This window comes from Eleginops maclovinus, chromosome 1, assembly GCF_036324505.1.
Source record: "Eleginops maclovinus isolate JMC-PN-2008 ecotype Puerto Natales chromosome 1, JC_Emac_rtc_rv5, whole genome shotgun sequence".
Taxonomy (NCBI): Eukaryota; Metazoa; Chordata; class Actinopteri; order Perciformes; family Eleginopidae; genus Eleginops; species Eleginops maclovinus.
This window is the reverse complement of record NC_086349.1, coordinates 8,257,363-8,277,319: the sequence shown is the minus strand read 5'-3', so window position 1 is coordinate 8,277,319 and position 19,957 is coordinate 8,257,363. Positions and strand designations below refer to the sequence as shown.

General features: G+C 40.6%; 1 protein-coding gene and 1 long non-coding RNA gene across 5 annotated transcripts; one reads left to right on the top strand and one right to left on the bottom strand.

Annotated features, from left to right (window-relative positions):
• Positions 1 to 1,752: 1,752 nt before the first annotated feature.
• cdk11b (cyclin dependent kinase 11B) lies at positions 1,753 to 14,851 on the bottom strand. Of its 4 annotated transcripts, none has more exons than XM_063888163.1 (20): positions 14,782 to 14,851; positions 13,725 to 13,855; positions 12,849 to 12,988; positions 12,612 to 12,739; positions 12,381 to 12,525; positions 11,108 to 11,244; positions 10,880 to 11,005; positions 10,636 to 10,776; positions 10,158 to 10,280; positions 9,998 to 10,072; positions 8,899 to 9,116; positions 8,698 to 8,788; positions 8,486 to 8,607; positions 8,293 to 8,398; positions 8,084 to 8,205; positions 7,081 to 7,188; positions 6,597 to 6,713; positions 5,498 to 5,646; positions 2,764 to 2,953; positions 1,753 to 2,358 (listed from the first exon to the last, which is right to left on the bottom strand). In XM_063888163.1, the coding sequence occupies exons 2-20, from the start codon at positions 13,833 to 13,835 to the stop codon at positions 2,266 to 2,268; spliced, it is 2,442 nt and encodes an 813-aa protein (XP_063744233.1). In that variant the 5' UTR covers positions 13,836 to 13,855; positions 14,782 to 14,851; the 3' UTR covers positions 1,753 to 2,265. The 4 variants fall into 4 exon arrangements, with proteins under 4 accessions (XP_063744233.1, XP_063744207.1, XP_063744218.1 ...); XM_063888137.1 differs by having other exon boundaries at positions 11,108 to 11,283; positions 14,782 to 14,850; XM_063888148.1 differs by lacking the exon at positions 14,782 to 14,851 and adding an exon at positions 14,532 to 14,775 and having other exon boundaries at positions 11,108 to 11,283.
• Positions 14,852 to 18,509: 3,658 nt separating this feature from the next.
• On the top strand, positions 18,510 to 19,567 carry LOC134867635 (uncharacterized). Its single transcript, XR_010166160.1, has 2 exons — positions 18,510 to 18,709; positions 19,363 to 19,567. It is a non-coding gene; the product is annotated as an uncharacterized LOC134867635 (long non-coding RNA).
• The last annotated feature ends 390 nt before the right edge of the window (positions 19,568 to 19,957 follow it).

The following is a 19,957-nucleotide window of genomic DNA, read 5'->3' as shown; positions in this document are numbered from 1 at the left end:
ACATATCATGTATATTATTTTGAAATGGACCAATCTGCAGAATTACTAGTTTTCCTTTTGGTACTTTAAGTATATTTCAATGCTAATACTTTTTTACTTGAGTAACATTTTAAAAGCAGGACTTTTACTTGTAAAGGAGTATTCCTACCCTGTGGTACTTCTACTTTTACTGAAGTACAAGGTCTGGGTACACCTTGCATCTCTGGCAACTGATTGGTTTAGCAATGCAAGGTCAGCAGTAAACGATGTCAAAGTTTGAATGAATTGAACTTTGGGTATAATGAATGGCGACAACTTCGAGCGGGTGCACAACGCCGAGGCTCCCTCCACAGAAACACAACGTCAGAGCAGAGCCGTTTTTAACGCGTCTCATGCAGTTTAAGGCAGTTATGGTCCAAGGCCAACAGGGGTACTTGCAGTGCCCACGCAAAATGGGAACTAATGCGATGTTACTGGAGTTAGGTTAAGAAGACATAAACCGAGTTGGAGAATATATAGAGGGGTGAATTGATCATCTTTTTTTGTTGGTCGACCCTGATTTGCTCTTGTTCAACATTTTTTTGCTATTTTTCAGCAGGATGATCTCCACATATTAACACCAATTTGTAATTTTAGAAGCGTCTATCCCATCACCAGATATTAAAGCTATCGTAAGGCTATAAACGCACTACATCACAGTCTTAGGGCATCACAACAGCTGCGCTTATAGTGACTCTTGATTGGCGTGATGGCGTTAAATAGTCACTTTTTACCTACCGCCAATTATAACACATATATAGAAGCTTTGAAATTCACCAGTGGGGTATTTACTGATGTATTTTATGTTGTAGGACAAAACCTGAAACCGTCTTCAGCTTGGGTTAACCACAGACCATTTTCAAGCGTCTAATCAAAAGAATTGTGAAAAAAACATTGACTTCCGAGGCAAGGGAAGTGGAGAAATGCTAACTCATTTTCAGGTTTAAGAATACGTTCTTGAACCACTATGAGAACATTCTAATATATAGTGAACAACATCTTTCACTAAATGGTCAGAGAAAATGTTGCAACAAAAAAAAGAAAAACATGTCCGTTTCTGAACCAGAAGCCCTTGCCTTATGAATAATTTATGCGCTGACCAAACTACACCCCTAAAGCCAGAATAAGCAGTGTTGTCTACAGCTTTTGGAACCATTTGGACCTTAAACCACATATGGAACACCTCAGACGTCTAGCTTACTTTACTAGCCTCACAGTGAAGCCAGCAGTCTGCCTCCGGAGATCCAGAGCAGTCAGTTCCACTAGCAGCTCTCCTTCCAAGCTTATTCAACACATCAGGTGTAATAATCTGCAGAAGGGGATAGATAAAACTGATTAATGAATATTTCCATTAAGAGCTGGCTCTATATACCCCAAGACAAAGGGTTTTTGTTTTTTTTCTGTGAAAGCGGTCTGTACTGCATGGTTTATTTTCCTTCTGCTCAAAATTGAAGAATTTATTGGTTTAATTCTGAAGTCGCAGAGCCATTCAAAATGCAAACAGTCAGAGTGAAGTCTGGGTCTCTTTCCCCTGAAAGAACAAAGTACTGAGACAAAGTGTGCAGTGCAAAGAATGACATCACTGTTGGACAGCGACTACCGAGTTGGGTTCAAGGATGGATTTTTTTTTTGTAGGCTTGACTTCCTTTCGTTTTTTTTCTCTTCAGGAAGCGTGCGGTTGTGTTTGCATAGCTTGGACAGGGTTTATAAATATATGGAAAGCGGCAGACAAAACAAAGTTTCAAACTTTATTTTGAGCAATAACATCGTCCCCGTCATGGAGTGACACTGACAGGACATTTCTAACATAATGCTGGATGAAAGCATCGTTATACAGTAGCTCAGGCAGCCAGGAAATACCAACCGTTTAGAAAATCTGGTCTCTCATGAAGTATAAAAAAGGGAAAATTAAAAGAACACGAGAGCTAAACTTCTAACAGATGAATGGTTGTGTTTCCTGCTAAGAGCTAAAAATGACCACATTTAAAAATGGTGAAATGGTTTTACAAAAAAACACAGAAGAAGCAGAAAAGGTCGCAGTGACATTTCTGGAGATTCAACATGTTGGAGCCACCAGTCTTGCTGTGAGACAGTCCGGACTATCTGGTAACAGTTGTAATCGGTCAGATTGCGCTCTGGTTCGCAGCTGTAAACCAGTGACACTGTCCAATTCCAAAAGAAGAAACAATTCACAGAACTTTCTTTGCTCTTGCTCTCAGACAGCCAGGTGTCCTGCAGTGTTTGGGCTCAGAATTTTAGGCTGAATCCAGGGCCGACTGCAGACACTCCCTGGTTGCTGGTCGTCAGGTGGAAGCCGGTGTCTTTGAGATCGTCGTCGCCCTGGAGAAAAACAAATATTACTCCTGGTTAATCAAGTTCAACCTGAATGATCCCAATGAGGCATTTCGATTGCATTTTATTAATTGAAATATTACTTTCAGTGGAGTTTTAAAACGAGCTTTTCCACTCGACAATAAAAAAGGCTGAGCTAAAGAACCATTACCGGTGTGACTGAAAATATCTGCTGTAACTTTCCTTGAAAGTATAAGCCTTTAGCTTCTGGGTGGGTAAGACCACTGGTGAAAAAATTAGGGCCCCAACGGTAGCTCATCATGGAAAACATAAGGAGGAAATACGCGGACACAAAGCAGTAGCCTGTAGGTCTGTAATCTATTTAACACAGGCGGCGTACGGAAAGACTGGTAGCTGTGTGTAATGGAGAAAGTAGAGCCCTAATGTCCTTACCAGGTGACTGTAGCCCAGGCCTCCCTCGGGCGGGCGAGGGCTGGTGCCTCTCTTCACCCTCTGCTGCTCGCTCTTGGCCGGCCAGGTGGGGAACATGGACGGGTCGATGGGCAGCGGCGTCTCGCGGAGGTACTCGTGCTTGAGGCCCTCGTCCGATAAAATCCTCTTACTGGGGCAGTAGGTGAGGAATCTGGAAAACAGACGATGAGTTCATATTGAGATGCTAATGCACTTCAGTGTTTTGATAAAGACGTACAGTTAGCAAGGCACCTGGAACTGTTGTGTGGACTTTTACTTTTTATACAAAAGACATTGTTGAGAGGATTGGTGAAAATTGATTTTTGATAGAGAAATAGATATCTGGGTTCCAATCTGTGCTTTGGTCTTGCACACAAATGTTTTTTTCAATTTCGAAGAGGGGTTGAGCATGGGCGCATCATCTTTTAGTGCCAGCACCAGAAAATAGTGATAAAATAACAGCCAGAAAATGTAATATGCAGTGATAACATTGATAATGTAAGTAAGCTGCACCTAGCAGCCAATACGCCCAACAACTTGTCTCTAAAAAGTCATTACCAAAATCTGATGTGCAAATGTATAGGTCAGTTGAAGGCTGGGATTTAATGTAGTTGTATATGATGTAAATATTGGCAGGATGTGTTATGTTCTCAATATAGGCCTAGTGGTGTAACTTTTAAAGAGGAAATGTGCAACTTATGTGTGTGTCTGATTAGCGCTGATGGTAAATGTAGTTTGTGTCAAAAGATTAGATGCAGGTCCATGTAGGCAGTGCGGGAGAACTCAGATTTTGGGTTCAATTCAGCATGCGCTGAGGAACTCATTGATTTAAAAGACTACATTAACTAAAAACAATTGTTCCCATTACTATCAGCTTGATTGACTTAATCTAAACAGAGAATCCAGACATGAGCTGCAGGCCTGTCACGAGAAGCCAGTGGAATTTGTGTAGGTGGTCCTAACTGGATGTGACAGGATCAACACGGTATAATGAGGAGCCGTTTAATCGTTATAATTAGCTTTCTAATTCCATCTGAAATCTAAGATCTTCCATGTGCGAGCAGGGGCTTTGCATAACAAATTGTCTTTCTTTAAATTTCAAAGAAAGAAACCAGCTATCCGACACATGGGGGCAAACACCAGCACTTGTTATTGTTTAGGAACTCCAGGAATGTGCGCTCTTCCTGCACCTGTGAATGTACTCATCCTCCGCACCCTCAGGCCCAAAGAGTCCTGTTGGTTTTATGAGCCGTACAGACAGGTTTTAACTGGGACATGAAGCAGCAGTATTCTGGACCATTATCCGGCTAACTTTTGTATTTGAAGTGAGGCTAGATTCAGCAAACCACGTGCATGTTGAAGCCCCTCTTCAGGTTACTTAAGGCCCCATTCCTCAAACACTTCCCTACACAGCGGGGTGTGATATTCCGAACCGCTCTGCGATGTCTACCTGCCAAACTAACCTCTAAACTGATCCTGCGGCGCTCTGTGTGAAGCTTTTTCGAACCGCACTTTTCTACGTGTTGACCTCCTGAGGTCTGTCTCTGGGTAAACGGCTTGTGAGTCCAACAGCTGGAAGCTTTCAGCTGCGTTGGACGGGCGCCAGACTTCCAATGAACCTCGCTGGCTCCACAGTGGACAGGCTGCTGCCATCTTCTGCAGCTGCGAGGTAACTGAGCGGTGCGCTTCTCATTTACAGGTGCAAGCAGGAGGCTCTGTGGGTGGGTGAGGAGCCCTGAAGACAGCTGCTAAACAATGCTGATCTTTGGAATGTGAGAAAGAATTATGAACCCACTGTTCTGTGTGTTTCAGAAAACATTTTCCAGCAGCGATGGACCTTCACAGTGGCTTGTGTGTGGAACGGGCCTGCTGCTGAGGCACGGTGATGAATTACTAGTCTGCTACCGTTGTCATGTTTTAATTCAGCTTGCCAGAAATGCACTCGATGAAAAAAAGAGGTGGAAAGAGAAACAGGTTTTGATGGATAGCAATGGGTTCATCCAAGTAAGGCAATTTCGTCTGGAGGACTAATTGTAACTGACACTAGGGTTTGAAAATTGTAGTTGTTGACATTTGTCTTTGTTCCATAAATAATGAATGGAAAATAACATGGATATTTCTGAATACAAACTCACTATTTGCGACTGGAAAATGTTTGATGACGAACACGATTTTATATAATAAAAAAGTTAAATTAGATGGATTTGTAAATGTTTTATTACAGGTAAATACATTTCTATTTTACTGGAACAAATATGCTACAATGCATACAAACACTCCAATATCTTTACACTTATTTTGTATTGTCTTTTTTTTATTATATGTTGATCTATTAGTTATCCATCACTATCAGTTCATGTTTTTTTAAGAATACTATAATTGTGTTCTCTTCAGTATTTTGTAAATGTTTTTTAGGTATTTTCGGTAATAAGTTCTTAATTTGATACCCTTTTTTATGTAGTTCATTGTTTACCCATGATGTGAATGATTGACTTTGCACTGGGTTATTCTAACCAATAATAAATCACGTAAAGTGTGTCATGGGGGAGTGTGTGAGAGGGGACTTTGGGATTTTAGTCTTTGCAGAACCTTTTACGTGCACAACAACCTATACAACACACTACAGGAAACGGAAAACCCCAAACAGCAGAATAGGGCCTCTTTAAGATGCAGTGGGGGTGTGTGAGGAGCGATGTTGTGTCTTGTGGAATCCTACTTGTTCATGAGGTCGAAGCCTTGATCCGAAAGCAGTGCTCCAAAGCGTTTTCGCAGGTTATTGTAGGGATACTCTGTGAAAGTCATTTTCTTCACAGCGGGCAGCTCGTTGTAGCCGGGCCAGATCTTCTCGCTGGGTGACCCCAGATCCTGCAGACAGACAGACAACACAGTCAGCAGACGGCTTGTTGTTAGTGCGAGGGGAGATGGATATGAGATATTCCCATTTTTGGCAATGGAATTCGTCAACCGCTGGCACGTGGCAATAAACCATTCCTAAGTGAATTTCAATGCTTTAATTCATAACTGGTAAAGAGTGTAGGATGACCTGGGAGGCCTCAATGACATCAGTCCAAACGGCTGTGGTGCTTTAAGCAGATCATAAGCAGGGAGCGTCTCCTGCCCTCAACTCTGCGTGTCTGTGCTGCAGACTGCAGAGAAAGCTCTCTGTGTTCAGCTGTCTGCACCTTCGTCGCTTGGGTTGGGACTTTAGGTTCACTTCTGTTTTTGCTTCACATACCAGTCTTTTTTTACTCAAGAGCCGTGTGTTACTGCTGATGCACACCAGGCCACCTGCTGTTCCAGCTTCCCAATAAAAGTGTTCCTTTTTGTAAGCAGGGAGGTTGTTTTTATGGGTAATTACCAGTGCTGTTCTTTAAGGAAAACAGCTCTTATTAACCAGACATGGTCATATTCTACTCCACTTGGTCAGAGAACTCGTTTGTCAATATTGAAAAGGAGGAATAGCACTAACAGTCAGCATCAGAATACCTTAATTTGTCCCACAGAGGAGAAATTTACAAATATATCAGTAGCAGCAACATTGAAAAAAAAGGTCTGCAGCCGACATCATCACTGCACGGTTTGGTTTCACTACCTTTCCTGTATTATGGAAAAACCCTCTATGGTGATCTTTCTCAGTTTCATAACTTCCAGCTTGTTCTAATGTCTGCCAACAGCTCCCCCCTGTGGCGCACGGCAGAACTCCACGCTCTGACAGGCGACACGCTCAAAAGATTTACAGTCTGTAAACGGAAGGGCTTTACCCTTCAGCGCGAGGATTTATTTCATTTTATGAGGGCAAATGAGGGCATTTTTACCTTAAATATCTTGTTAATCTGGTCGATTTCAGATTTTCCGGGGAAAAGAGGTTTCTGGGTGAGCAGCTCCCCAAATATGCAGCCCACTGACCACATGTCCACAGCTGTGGAGTACTCCTGTGGAGAGAAGAACAAACACAGTGGCAGACCGCAGAAACACAAAGTAGACAGTCTGCCTGGCAGGCTCCGGCATCAGAGTCATGTTGCGTGCGTGCGTGCGTGCGTGCGCGCGCGTGCGTGTGTGTGTGAGAGAGAGTGTGTGGATGTGCTATGACGGACTGCTGGACCTCGAGCGTCTGACGGTGTTATTTCATACTGTAAAACTCAAATGGTGTTTCAGTGGTATTTGGATCTCATAAACGTTTGTTCTCTTGGAAATGTCGCTGGGTAAACCGCCACCAATCACAATGTGTGACCACATATATGAAAAGTATTGCAACAGTATTTCTCATGAAGTGTGGATGTAGAGCAGCTCAATTCTCACCTTGGCTCCGAGCAGCAGCTCCGGTGATCGGTACCACAGGGTCACCACTACGGGGGTGTAGGGCTTTAAGGGGGAGCCATACTCACGGGCCAAACCAAAGTCTCCAATCTAGAGGACAGGACAGATGCCTAACATTAAAAACATAACAAAAAAAACTCCAAAAGGTGTTTATTTCACGGCCCTCTGACGTCTCACAGGAGAACAAGTATACTCAGTGCGACGGTACAACAAGATGCAGTGATTCACATTTTCTTGTCTGCTTGTATACAGATCTGACAAATGTCGTTTATTTAAACATGCCGTACATTTGGCCAAACAGTCATGGTCAGAACATGTGCTGTTTGTGCTCCCGCTCTAGAGTGAGCTGAACATCAAAAGATGGATTAAGGTATTTCTTTACCAAAATATACCATATTTATTTAAGTTTAAGCTTTTTTTCCCAGGTAACATTTAAGTCCTAATCCATGGCTGGAAGTGGGGGACTTCTGCAGTGATCTTTTTTGCATTAACTATTCATAGGACAGCTTCAATCAAACACAATGCATTTTCCTCTATCTACTATATTGCTAATCTCAAATGTTATAAAGAAATGTGACAACGGTATACACAGGGGCCATTTCCTGGTGGCTAGAGTCTGTGATGCTGCAATGACCAACATTAATCAACAGGCCTTGCTTTTAGACATTAATCTGTATTGTATTCTTTGCATTCCAAACCATCAAACCTCTCAGTAAACCTAATCTACTTCAATTAACAATGTTGCTACATTTCCCAGAACTAACTGCAAGAGCCACTTGCGTATCAAGCTTCCAATAAAAAGCTGGAGCCTGTAGGCATATGATAATATCTACCAGACCAATTAGTCTCTAAAAACCACTAATGTTGAAGTGAAATGGAAAAACTTCTCTGTTAAAGACCATTTTAAAGGTTAAATTAGTGACTCCCTTAGCTGCCAAAAGAGACTCATTGAGAGCAGCTGTCAGAGTCAGAGCCAGAGTCCTACCTTGAGGATCCCCTTGTGGCTCAGCAGCAGATTGGACGTCTTCAGATCGCGATGGAGGATCCAGTTGTCGTGGAGATGGCGGACACCTAGCAGCAGCTGGATCATCAGAGTCTTCACTTCACCTGAAAGACAGTTTTCGTTTTCATTTTCATCCCATTCAACTTTCTACACTCGCAGAAGTTAACCAGTGCAGCGACGCCTCATCGTACCTGGCAGGAAGGGCTGCTTCATGGTTTCCATCAGACTCTTCAGGTCATGTTCTACGTAGTTCATCACGATGTAGATTTTGTCCATATTACTTCCAACAACTATTTCCTAATATAGTGGGAAAGCAAGGGTTGGATTTAGTTTAAAAATGAAAGGATGCACAGAGTTTAAATACTAAGATTGAATATCCCTCACCCTCACTGTGACGATGTTCGGGTGCTGAGCTTTCAGGATTGTATTGATTTCTCTCAAAGAGGTGATGGGGAAGCCCTCCTTCTCCTTCTCCATCTTCAGCCTTTTCAGGGCCACGATTTCATCTGCAAACACCAGGCCATACATGTTGTCGTCAGCGATAAACACAACCGAGAAACCCAACAGTATTTGGATCAACGTGTTTATTTTCACACCTGTCTTTTTGTCCTTGGCTCGGTACACCACGCCATAGGTCCCCTCTTCTATTCGGTTCAAGCATTGGAATTCCTCCACACTGCGACAACCCTGAGAAAAATCAACAAACACTGATTAAAGACAACAACAGTGCTCATTTCAAGCCAACATCAATACATTGTAGGCAGAATAACATGTGCATTAATTATGTTGTTGTCGACCTGTAAAGCAGGCAGATATTTGGGCAGCTCCTTCTTCAGCTCCACGGGGGAAATCGGGGGCGAGTCTGGGATGTAGTTCTCTTCAGGGGTGGGGGAGCGGGAATGAGTTTGAGACTGAGGCGTGGGGTCTCCCTCTCCTGCGGTCTCGTCCCCCTCTTCGTCGTCCTCCATGTCCTCACCGCTCTCCTCGGAGTCGTGATCGAAGCGGGACTCTGGCACTGTGGGGCAAGGAGGGGAGTCAGTTTAGTTCCCACAATTTAGGTGTGGAGAGATCTAAACACATTTAGGGACAAAGAAAGAAAACCCATTACGGGGCCGCCAGAAGGCTCAGTGGTAAGAGCTGGTGGCCCATATGCATTGTGCATTGCCAAATACACGGGTTGTCTTCCAAGAGAGCCCAAGTATTAGGCAATTTCACCAATGTGCCCTCACACGCTTTCAACACTTTACCTTGAATAAAGGCACTCTAAGGACCTAGAAAATTACTTTAGTAGAGAAAAAAAAGAGTACACATTATGGCTAGGGGAATTAGATAATTATATTGGATATCATGTGATTTGTAGGATTGAATATTTAATGAGTTAATTCAATCTTATTCAGTTTTATAAGTGTTCTATCTGAATCAAATTGCAATACTACCTTGTTGGAGTACAGGTTTCCGGCTCAATTATTTTTTGTTCTTGCTTTGTGTATTACTAACATGAGATCCTAGGCCTGTGTTTTGAACTCTTGGTAGTTTGGACACCGTTTTGGATCACAGATTTTCCCTATAAAGAACCCTGAAGGGATGAACACTGGAAAGGAATTTTATTAACCTTCCACTGAAGAATTTAAAATAAACTCCCAAATATTCAGTATCTTTGAGCCAACTGTGATTCATGTATTCCCTCTACTGGCCAAGCGACGTTTCCTTCCAAAACACTTTTCAGACTAACCGTTGAAATGTTTTTATTTTATTTGCACTTAAATCATAACAATTTGCTTTAGCTGCAGGACATTTGAATCATAAGAATAACTTTTAGGCAATTCGTCTTTTGAGGATTTCTTGAGTCTATTCACATATCATATTAGAATATGTCCCATCCCAGATATCACGTACCTGCAGGAACGTGATTCCCATTTTCCCTCTCCTCTTCAAATTCCTCCCCTGACTGCTCGTCCTCACTCACGTCCTCTGAAAAGGAAGAAGGGGGGAAACGGTTAAAGCCGTGTTTCTCTGTAACAGGCTGTTAATCGGAGCAGTGGACTAGCGGTTCTACCTGCACTCTGCTCAGACCTCCCCGAGCCTGAAATAGACTCTCCTTCCTCTTCTTCGCCCTCACTCTGGCTGCTGGACTCGTCTTCGTCATCATCGTCTTCTTCGTCAGAGCCTGATCCTGAGGCTGGATAAAGTGAACGAGATTAAAAATAATTTAAAGCTATTTAACGCAGTTGTAAATCCTGCTGGCTGTGTTAGCAGTCGTACACTGCTCACCCCCTTCTTGAGTTGTTTTCAGAATTGTTTTTATGTGACTTATTTACTTATGTGACTTTTGTTTGTTTAACTGTGTTTCGTGACTGATTTGTATTTTATTTTATGTGTGTATTAAATTAGAATCAGAAATCCTTTATGCATCCCACCGGGGTGCAATATATAATATTAAACTCATTTACAATAACTGCAATTGGAAACCCAAGTATTTGGCAGTAAAATATACATGTCTGCTTTGTTTTAATCGAGGTTAACTAATCTTTTACCGATGGAGGATTCTCCCGAGCTGGTCTTCCTCTCGCTGCCGCTGATGTCCTGGAGGTCTGCCAGCGGATCTTTGCCCTCCGGCTTATCCTCCTTAGAGGTTGCAGGCGTATGAGACGACGACGATGACGATGTCGGGGAAACTGAGTCATTGCACATGATACAGTTTAGAATATAATACAGGCAAATACGGGATTTCTGAATTTGTTCTTTTGATATAGAAATTGGAATTCACTTATTACTTACTTCCACTCTTTCTGGGTTCACTGAGATCTGATCTGTCCCGGGGAACGCGGGGGGGACTTCGGCTGCGGTGACTTTGTTTTAACTTGTCATCGTAATCATCAGGTAGCATCCTGTGGGTGGGCGGCACTGCGGATGGGATAGATTCATTTTCACTCAATGCTGCACTTATTAGTAATAGGACAGAGTCTATGGTTGCTTTGGATTCTGAGCCAGTAATCATTCACCGACCTTCTCGCCGACCCCCTCGCTCTTTGCGCCGCTCCTCGGCCCTCCTCTCTCGATCTTTCAGCTCCCGCTGCTCTTTCTGCTGTTCGCGCAGCTTTCTGTCTCGCTCGCGCTGGCGCTCCTGCTGTTCCAGCCGGTCCCTGTGGTCCAAAAAAAACCCAGGAGAATCCAATCGGGGTCTGTTCAGACAACCAAAAGTCCAATCTTGTCAATGTTTGTTTGTGTTTATATACACTAGACGGCAGTTTGGAGAAACAGACATGAGTAACGGCATGAAGTAAAGCATGTACTGCTGAGGACAGGGCGGCAGCAGAAAAAAGGCCAGCCTAACAAATTCAACCTCAGTTTATAAATATATATTTTTTTGCCACTTTACCTTGAAGTCAGACAGCGCTTTCTGAGTAGGAACGGAAGCTGTTATGCAGCTCTATTTGAAACAGAGCGCAGAACATAGAACAAGCTGTACGTTTGTTTCTGTTATGTTGTTGTTTGGATTCTTTAGCACAACAAAATTATCCAGGCAGCAGCAGCAACACCCAAGCTTTGCAAGATTTAATTACTGTTTTGTTTAATGGAGTTTGGTGGCATTAAAGAGGGTTTAGATAACGGCTTCAGTTCCCGTTGGAAAGGGCTGTCCGACAGCAAATTAAAGAGGGAAACAAATCTTAATACAGCTAAAAATTAAACAGATATTGATTCTTTTAGGTGGGACTTTTTTTTTTTGAGTGCCCAGTCCACAGTACTATATTGCATTCCTTCTGTGCTGGCTGGCCTGTTTGTTTCTCCAACTGGGGGCATGCTATAAAGTACTATGTGCACCCCAAATTCAAACAATCTGAAATGTTTAGTTTGCTCTAGTCATAAAGACACTTAGCTTGTGGTGGCAGTATGTCTCAGATACATTCACTGCTAAACTCATGATTAATATGGATCAATTGGTGGGCGTCCACTTCAGTCTGCACTGTTTGCGTAGAATATATATATATATTATTTTTTACACACACCTGCAATTTAGCCAACTGAACTTGAGTGATACACTTTCAAATAAGGTATGTACAGTCCATGACATACAGTACGTGTACATCCACAGTACAGTAGCTATACATTTGAAAGACAAAGTACATAGATGTATTTCCTTCTCATGTAGTTCAATCGTTTTAACATCCTGGCAAGTTTAATTCTTACTCCAACAAAACATTCAAAAGAATAAATACTTCTGTTCCTGAATTAATCCGAGCTAATCTCATATGTGGTGCCTTTCCAGGAAAATGCTCACCTCTCTCGGCGCGAGTGAGCCCTGGCCTCTTCCCTTCGTTTCTGCCTCTCCCAGTCTCGCCGGGCTTTGTCTTCTTCCCATTGACGGTTCCTGCGATCACTCTCTCGCTCTTTTTCCTTCTCTTTGGGTCGAACATGTTTCCCTGCTGTAGAAGTAAAAGAAACATAGTTGGGAGGAGATCCTTACTGATAAAAATGTTGGTTTCGGGTGTAAAAAGCAGCGCACTCATACCTCCTTCAGCAGAGTGACTGCGATGACGTCTTTTATCTTTTCTCTTCTCCTCCTTTCTGTGGTGAGACTTGTCTTTTCTTGCTATTTGCTGTGGTGGCTTGATTGGTAATGAGTCATCTTCTTCGCCCCTGCATAGAAATAAAGAAAATCATGTCATACATACAATTTTAAATATTACACACATATTACTTCCCTTGTGAAAATACACTTGTGTTTGTAAACTAAATTTTTAAGTACCTGTCCTCGGTTGAGTCCTCCCGAGTGTACGGGGAATTACGAATTGTTATTTCCATCTTTTGATCCCGTAGTTCTCCTTCCTCCGGGGTATCTCGTTTTGTCTCCCGATCATCCGACTGTGGAACAAGGCCCGGAGAGAACTGTGCAAGAATATAGCAGCATGTATAAGCAGTCTGAACTCTAATTCACCTATGCTTATGTTAAAGGATTAATTTGTCTCGTTCTGCTGTCTGTGTGAACATGTTTGCAGCTGTTTCTCAGGAAATGTTGTTGGAGGCGGAATATTGGGAATCAGTCTTTAACCTTTGACTCCCAGCAAAGGGACAGACATACACTCATCCATTGACCCATACTACTGGCCAAAAATAAAGGGTGTTAATGACAAACGCGTCTATGCACCTTCATTTGAACTTCTTTGGGCTCAGAAGTTTTGCAAACTTTGACTCAATATATTGCATGAAACTTTAAAACGATAACATGCTCTTTGCATATGGTGGTAATCTAAAGATTAATTTTCCGAATGTGTGGTTAAAGCACATTTGCAATTAACCTAATACTATTCAATGCTTTCCAAAAAATAAATAATAACATAAAAGTAATGTATTGTTCCCACCAGAACTGTTTCTTACTGTAAGTATTAAAACAGCATTTCAAGAATGTGTTTTTATTCTATAAAAGCAAAAATGAATATAATAAGACTAGCAATAATACATTGGTTATGTTTCGAAGCTTTAATTTATCTTACCATTTTGATATATAACTTCTACAGCAATGAAAACAGAGGCAGCAAGGGAAAAATGCAATTGCAATTGTTTGAATACTGTATCAACAGGTCAAGGTCAATTTTGGTCTAACATAAGCTTTTAGGTGCTTTACATTTTTCTGGCGCTTGGGATCCGTTTTTTCTTCTAATTCTCTTCTGCGTTTTTTTTCCTGTAGAATTTCGTCAAGAGTTTTAACTTTCCAGGTCTCCTTTTCGTCCCCCATCAGCGTCCACTCTCCACTGCCTGCTCCACATCACACACAAAAACAAGGGCACATTAGATAAAACTTCAGCCTTCTCTAAATCTTGAAGAGTTATGCCTATACAGAAAAAAACATCCAATATGTTTATATCAGGTCCATGATGTATTTGTTGGAAAAATGTTACTCTCTTGTTAAATATATGAAAAATGCAAAATTAACATTAAATATTTAAGATTTGGAGGCCTTGTTGTAAATGAAAAAATATTTCATAAATTGAGACTGACATAATCATACGTTTAACTATATAGACCTGGTCCAGCAGGCAGCATTTCTTTTTTTAACGTCAACATACTGTAATGATTATACTCGTGCTATTGACAATGCTGCCCCACCAAAATAAACGTACAACATGCCAAACAAAACAGACGTAGTCATGTTAGGAAAAATCCATAATCAAATACGAATAATTCACTCCTTATGTTCCTCATCTGTCACTGGGAATACTATTATTTGTGTTGTTAAATTTACGTTTACTACACGGTACAACACAACAGCATGTAGCACCTAGCTAACATTAACAGGCCAGTTAACGTTGCAAGTGGACCAATTTAGCATGCCAATGTAGTTTGTGTTTTTTTTATGAATAAACCAGTGTGTGAATAGTAGTAAGCAAAAATACATGAGCAATTAAGGCAAAATGATAGACGAGTGTATTACTTCTTACGGTGAGTGTTGTGAATCCAGCGGCGAGTGCTAACACATTAGCTAACTTTTGCTAGCTAACACTAGCATGGTCGACAGTTGCTAAACAACTTCTGAAGCTAACTACGTGATTTTAAAGGGATTAGTTAGTACACCTGGTTAAGCTCGGAACTCAAGAACAGATGGCTGTATCAGTTTACGAAGTTAAAGGCTTAATGACAGAAAATTAAATGAACCAGTGAGCAGGTGAAATGGTTAAACAAACCTGAAGTATGCGCAGCGGTATTATGGCACACCGGAAGTCTCAACGCTAAGTAAACTCTCTAAAATGTCCGATGTGAAACAATGTCTTCCCTCTGATATAATACAGTATACAATAACATAATATAATATCATACAACAATACAAGAAAACTCACAAAACAATGGGTTTCCTTGTTTTGGGTAAAGAAAAACACAGAGAAGGCTTCCAAAGGTCCTTTGGAGACTCAAATTGTTCAAGGAAAGATTGTAAATCTTCCCCGTTTCATAATTAAAACAATTTGAAGTGATACAAAAACATTGCTTTCTCAAAACCCAGATTTTTTCTCCTTTCTGAATTTCACCAATTTCATCATTATGTATTTTCTATCACAGCAAATTATGGAATCTATTGTTATTGTTGTGGCAATTAATCACTTCAATCAAACGTACTCAAGAAGGCTACTGTCATTAAGTAAACTTTTGAGGTGCTTGTACTTTAGTATTTACATTTTATGTTACTTTGTATTTCTATTCTGCTACAAGTCAGAGGTAAATATTACACTTTTACTCTCACTTAGTTATTTTTGCAGGTATAGACTCATGATCAACCAGATGATCAACAGTTAAATCAGACTTCAGTTACCCTGATTACCACCAATTAAATTCAATCAAGTCATTAAAATGAGTTCCACCTTTACCAACTAGATAACATTTGAATACATAAAGTTGTGAGGCTCAGTGAGTTAATGCGCTGATCCTCGGATCAGGCAAGCCCTGGTCTGGGCATGACACTTCACCTCCTGTGGGCATTGTCCACAGTATTGAGTGTATGTAAGTCGCTTTGGATAGGGCGTCTAACAAGTAACATGTATTGTAAATGTCACGTAATAATTATAATCAAAACATATAATATATATGATTGTGATATAAGCCAAACTGCATAATGAATACTTTTACTTTTGATACTTTAAGTATATTTATATGCCAATACATTTGTATTGCCTCTCTCTCTGTTACATTCACATGGTCTTTAGGAGAAGGCGTAACAGCAGCTCTGAAGTAGCAGTGGTGGCAGGAGCTTTGGTTGCACTGTCATCAGCCTTCATCATAGGATACTTCAGAGGTTTCAAGTTTGTTGAATGGAGTCTAGATATTTTCCATGGTTATTATGCAAACATGAGAGCATAATGATAAAACAAACACAGAAACAAATTGAGTATAAATGGATGACATACATGTAATGATTTATAAAGGGGATCATGTTTGTATTAGAAACCAATTTAATAAAAGATTAAGGATAACTTGTTTGATATGAGACATTCATTATAGGATTATAATGATTTACAAGGGTGATTAGGTGTTTATTGAATGCAGACAGAGTACTGGAAAATTAAGGAAGTGTTCTGTGAGGTTCAGTAGATTTCCTTGGAAAAGAGATGGGGGGCTTGTAGGCATACACACAAAAAGTGTCTGCGAAGTACACACATTCACAAGATGATGAGAAGTCCATGCAGAAGATCAATTACAGGATTTCTCACTGTTAAGTTCACCAGTAACGAAGGAATTGGTAGGCTTGGCAATCTCCCTCCTTTTCCTTCAACAAGGACACTGAACTGTTCAACTTAAGCTCTTTTTATCTGGCTACATTATGCTTTTACTTATCGACATATCTGAGTATTTAAACTAATAATAACATTTTGTATTATATGTTTGAATTCTGCAATAAATGTATAATCTGCATTTAAAGGTAAAATAGTCGTCATTACTTTTATTACTTCTACAAGGATTGTCATTTTAAAGGTAGGCCTGGTGTGTACAACATCTTTTAAGGTGCCTTCAGCTTAAGAATTATTGTATAAGTTTCTAACTGTATCATCGCAGCCTTACCAAGTGCAACAGATCACTAAGAGGAGAGCTGCCGTTAATAAAATGGCTGTTAACATTATTGGGCTCTAGGTCTTTAGCTTGGTGCTATGCTGGAGTAAGCAGGATTGGCGTTTGGGTGTAAGCAGTTAGAAGTTAGGAGGGAACCCTGTTACTATCCTAAATATATCTCAGATCATCTTAAACTATAGGTAAAACCATACAATTGAGAAATGACATCACACCAACACACAACAAACAAAACCATTGATCAATTCTTTATCTCCAAATAGTTGCTGATGTTATTAACAGTAACAGTCTCATGACAGCTAAAGACAAGCAAACTAAACAAAAGTTCATATAATCAATGAATGTTTCCCTGTTTAAAATGTGCCTCATGTGACATGACGTTTTAAGGTTAGTAAGCCAACACCAAATTGATACATATTAGGTAACAAACAAGTGAGTTACTGGTATGTTGCATTTATTTACATTTAGTAAAGCAATAGTGCGCTGTAATCCCAGTAAAATCCTAGCATTATCATTGAGCTAAACAGAATATCTTCGAAATACCAAAGTGATTTTACATTCCACCAAATCGCACATTAATATCCTGAAAATCTAAAACACTTGCAACAAGTAATGTGCTTTGCACTCCACTATCTGCAAAAGAGGTGATGAAACCAGAGGCTACAAGCTTAAAGTGCCCCTTATCACCTAGAGTCATAAGAAAAGCTGGAGCACAACCATTGGATTTATGACAGGCTGACCTCAGTGGACACATGAACTATGACCAAGGTCTCATAACAAGCTGGAGGCAGGACTCTTTCGGTCTTTCAACGCAGCAGAGCTTTGTTGGCAGGTTATTCAGTGTTTCAGACCCACACAGGTGAGCACTCATTCAGTTTATTTGAATATGTGGAATGTAAAGTGGATTCTGAGTTGGGTGACAATCATTAAATCAGATTAAATCACTGCTTTTGAGTCTGATTATTTCAGTCATGTGATCAGATTAAGCTCCAGACTTGATTAAACTCTCGGAATAGTTGACTGACAAGACTGCAAAGTGGAGTTTTTCAATAGACGTGTGCTGGCTTCGCTCGGTTTGGCTCGACGTCCCAGACCAGCACGTAGCTCGCATTTCTTTAACAACAGGGCTACCCGCTAGTGAAGGAGTCCATGGTTATAACCAAAAAACGGCTGCGACTATTGGCCAAATAATCAGATCTATAAAACTGTGAATACTCATTCAATGTCTTACTTTTTTTCAAAATAATAGTCAAATATTAGTAGTGCTGCTTAATCTTTCTACTGGTTTTAAGAACTCCACTCAATTCGCGATAAACACATTCCTGTCAATTCTTCAAAATAAAGGTCCACCGTTATTTATTTTCTACGAGCTTTTATTGTGAAGTCGCAAACCCAGTATTGCTGGGCTTCCATCAGCAGTAACTTGACGTGACTTCTAAAACTGCAGAAAGCGAACGTGAAATAGTGAAACTAAAGCAGACATGTAGAACACACAGGGGCACTTGAAAGAAAGTTTGGTTTCAGAGATTCAGTTATAATTTAGAGTGGTTTGGCACAACACGGTTCGCAAATCCTGGTAATGTAAACGCATATCAGCACGGCATGGCTTGACTCGGTGCTGCCAAAAGTGCCAATGAAAATGCTAACACCTAAACTAATTTTCAACGTCATATTTTGTAACATGTTTACACTAAATTTAACGTGCATAATGATGCAATGCTTGCAGATTATTGAAGCTTTTATTTTATAAATTGCCTGCAGTAAGTTACATTTGATTTCATCATTACTAAACAGCAATAACATGTTCAATCTAACATTTTTTATATAATGCTTAACATAATTTGTTTTTGTCCAGGCTGATCAGCTAGGCTCTGAAGGATCATCATATTTGGTCTATGGTGATCAGTGACACCAGGCAGCAGGTAGAGAAACCCCTGAAGAAAGGAAGCTATCCCCCATGGACTCTAACGCTACCAGAGTGGGCAGCGTGCAGTATGACCGCTGGAACGAGGACAACATCAACATGAACGTCGAGGCATCACAGAATACTTCACAGAGGTGAGACACAGTCAAAAATGAAAAATGTTTAACTGTCATATTACTGAGGATTTCTGCTGCCATGAGACGAAAGCATACTGGGACATGAATGGAAACTGGTGTATGGGTTTTTATGGGGTTGAATTTCACAAAACACAAAGTTAGCCTTTAAAGGGGCCCTATTATGCTCATCTTCATGTTTGTATTCCACTATGACATGTTCAAAAAAGCTCTGATTGGTTAGCTGGCCGGCTTTGTTGGGATTTGTCAACAATAAGAGATGTCCCTCCCCTTAGCCTATCACGTACAATGGGTTGGAGCGCTAGCCAATAGAAACGTAAGTGTAAAATAGTGAGTCACTATATTACTGAAGTCAATAAAGGAGTAAAATGAAGCTGTTTCAGGCAGGGAGGAGGTTGTGGGAGAAAACCTCCCTCTGGAAGGAACAAAGGGATTTTAGCCTTTGCAGACCATTTACATGCATAACAACTTATATTACATACAGCAAAGGGAAAACCCCAAATTACATAATAGGGCCCCTTTAACATGACACCAATTGAATTACAAACTATTAAGCTTTCTAAAACTTAACTACGATCAGAAAGTACTGAATGACAACAGTTGACTTAAGTCTGTTTACCCTGACTCTGCTTCCCTCTCTGTTACTTTCACAGAATCTACAGCAGAGTGTGTAATGGCAGCTCTGGAGTAGCAGTGAAGACGGCCGGAGCTTTGGCTGCATTGGTGTCCATCTACATTATAGGATACGTAACAGGATACTACGTTCATAGGTGCGGATCACTATGATTTTGGATAAACTACGACATTTTAAAAAAGTTTTGTAAATAAAAGTCCCAAAGGTTTATGTGAGTCATCAGAGCAGAAGTCTTTTTGTTTATTTTTCTTCACTTCACTTTCGTCATGTAAACCCTGACTTACTTACTAGTTACATTATTTTGTTTTATTGGAGGAATAAATGCTTCATGGTAATTGCTAATTGTTGTTGCTGCTTTAGCATCAAAAGTCCTTACACTTCTGGGGATTTTCAAGCAACTCCTTTCCTTTCACGAGCAGTCATCAGCAAAAATATCTTATTGTTTTAGGTATTAATTCTCCGTATGATATTGATTCCACAGTTGAAATTCATTTTTGGTTACCAGTTTCTAGAGCTGACTAATGATCTGGCCAAAAGACAAGACATTTGTGGTATTGAATTCCCAGTGTCTTTAGATTATTTTCAGGAAAAGGGTCATCTTCGGCAAAGGTGAT

Coding starts and splice junctions, on each gene's coding strand:
- cdk11b (XM_063888137.1), bottom strand. CDS start 13,835: ATGGGGGACGAAAAGGAGACCTGGAAAGTTAAAACTCTTGACGAAATT. Junction 12,989..13,724: donor ATCCCAAGCGCCAGAAAAAT/GTAAAGCACCTA, acceptor ATTCTTGCACAG/TTCTCTCCGGGCCTTGTTCC. Junction 11,284..12,380: donor GCTCACTCGCGCCGAGAGAG/GTGAGCATTTTC, acceptor TTGTCTGAACAG/ACCCCGATTGGATTCTCCTG.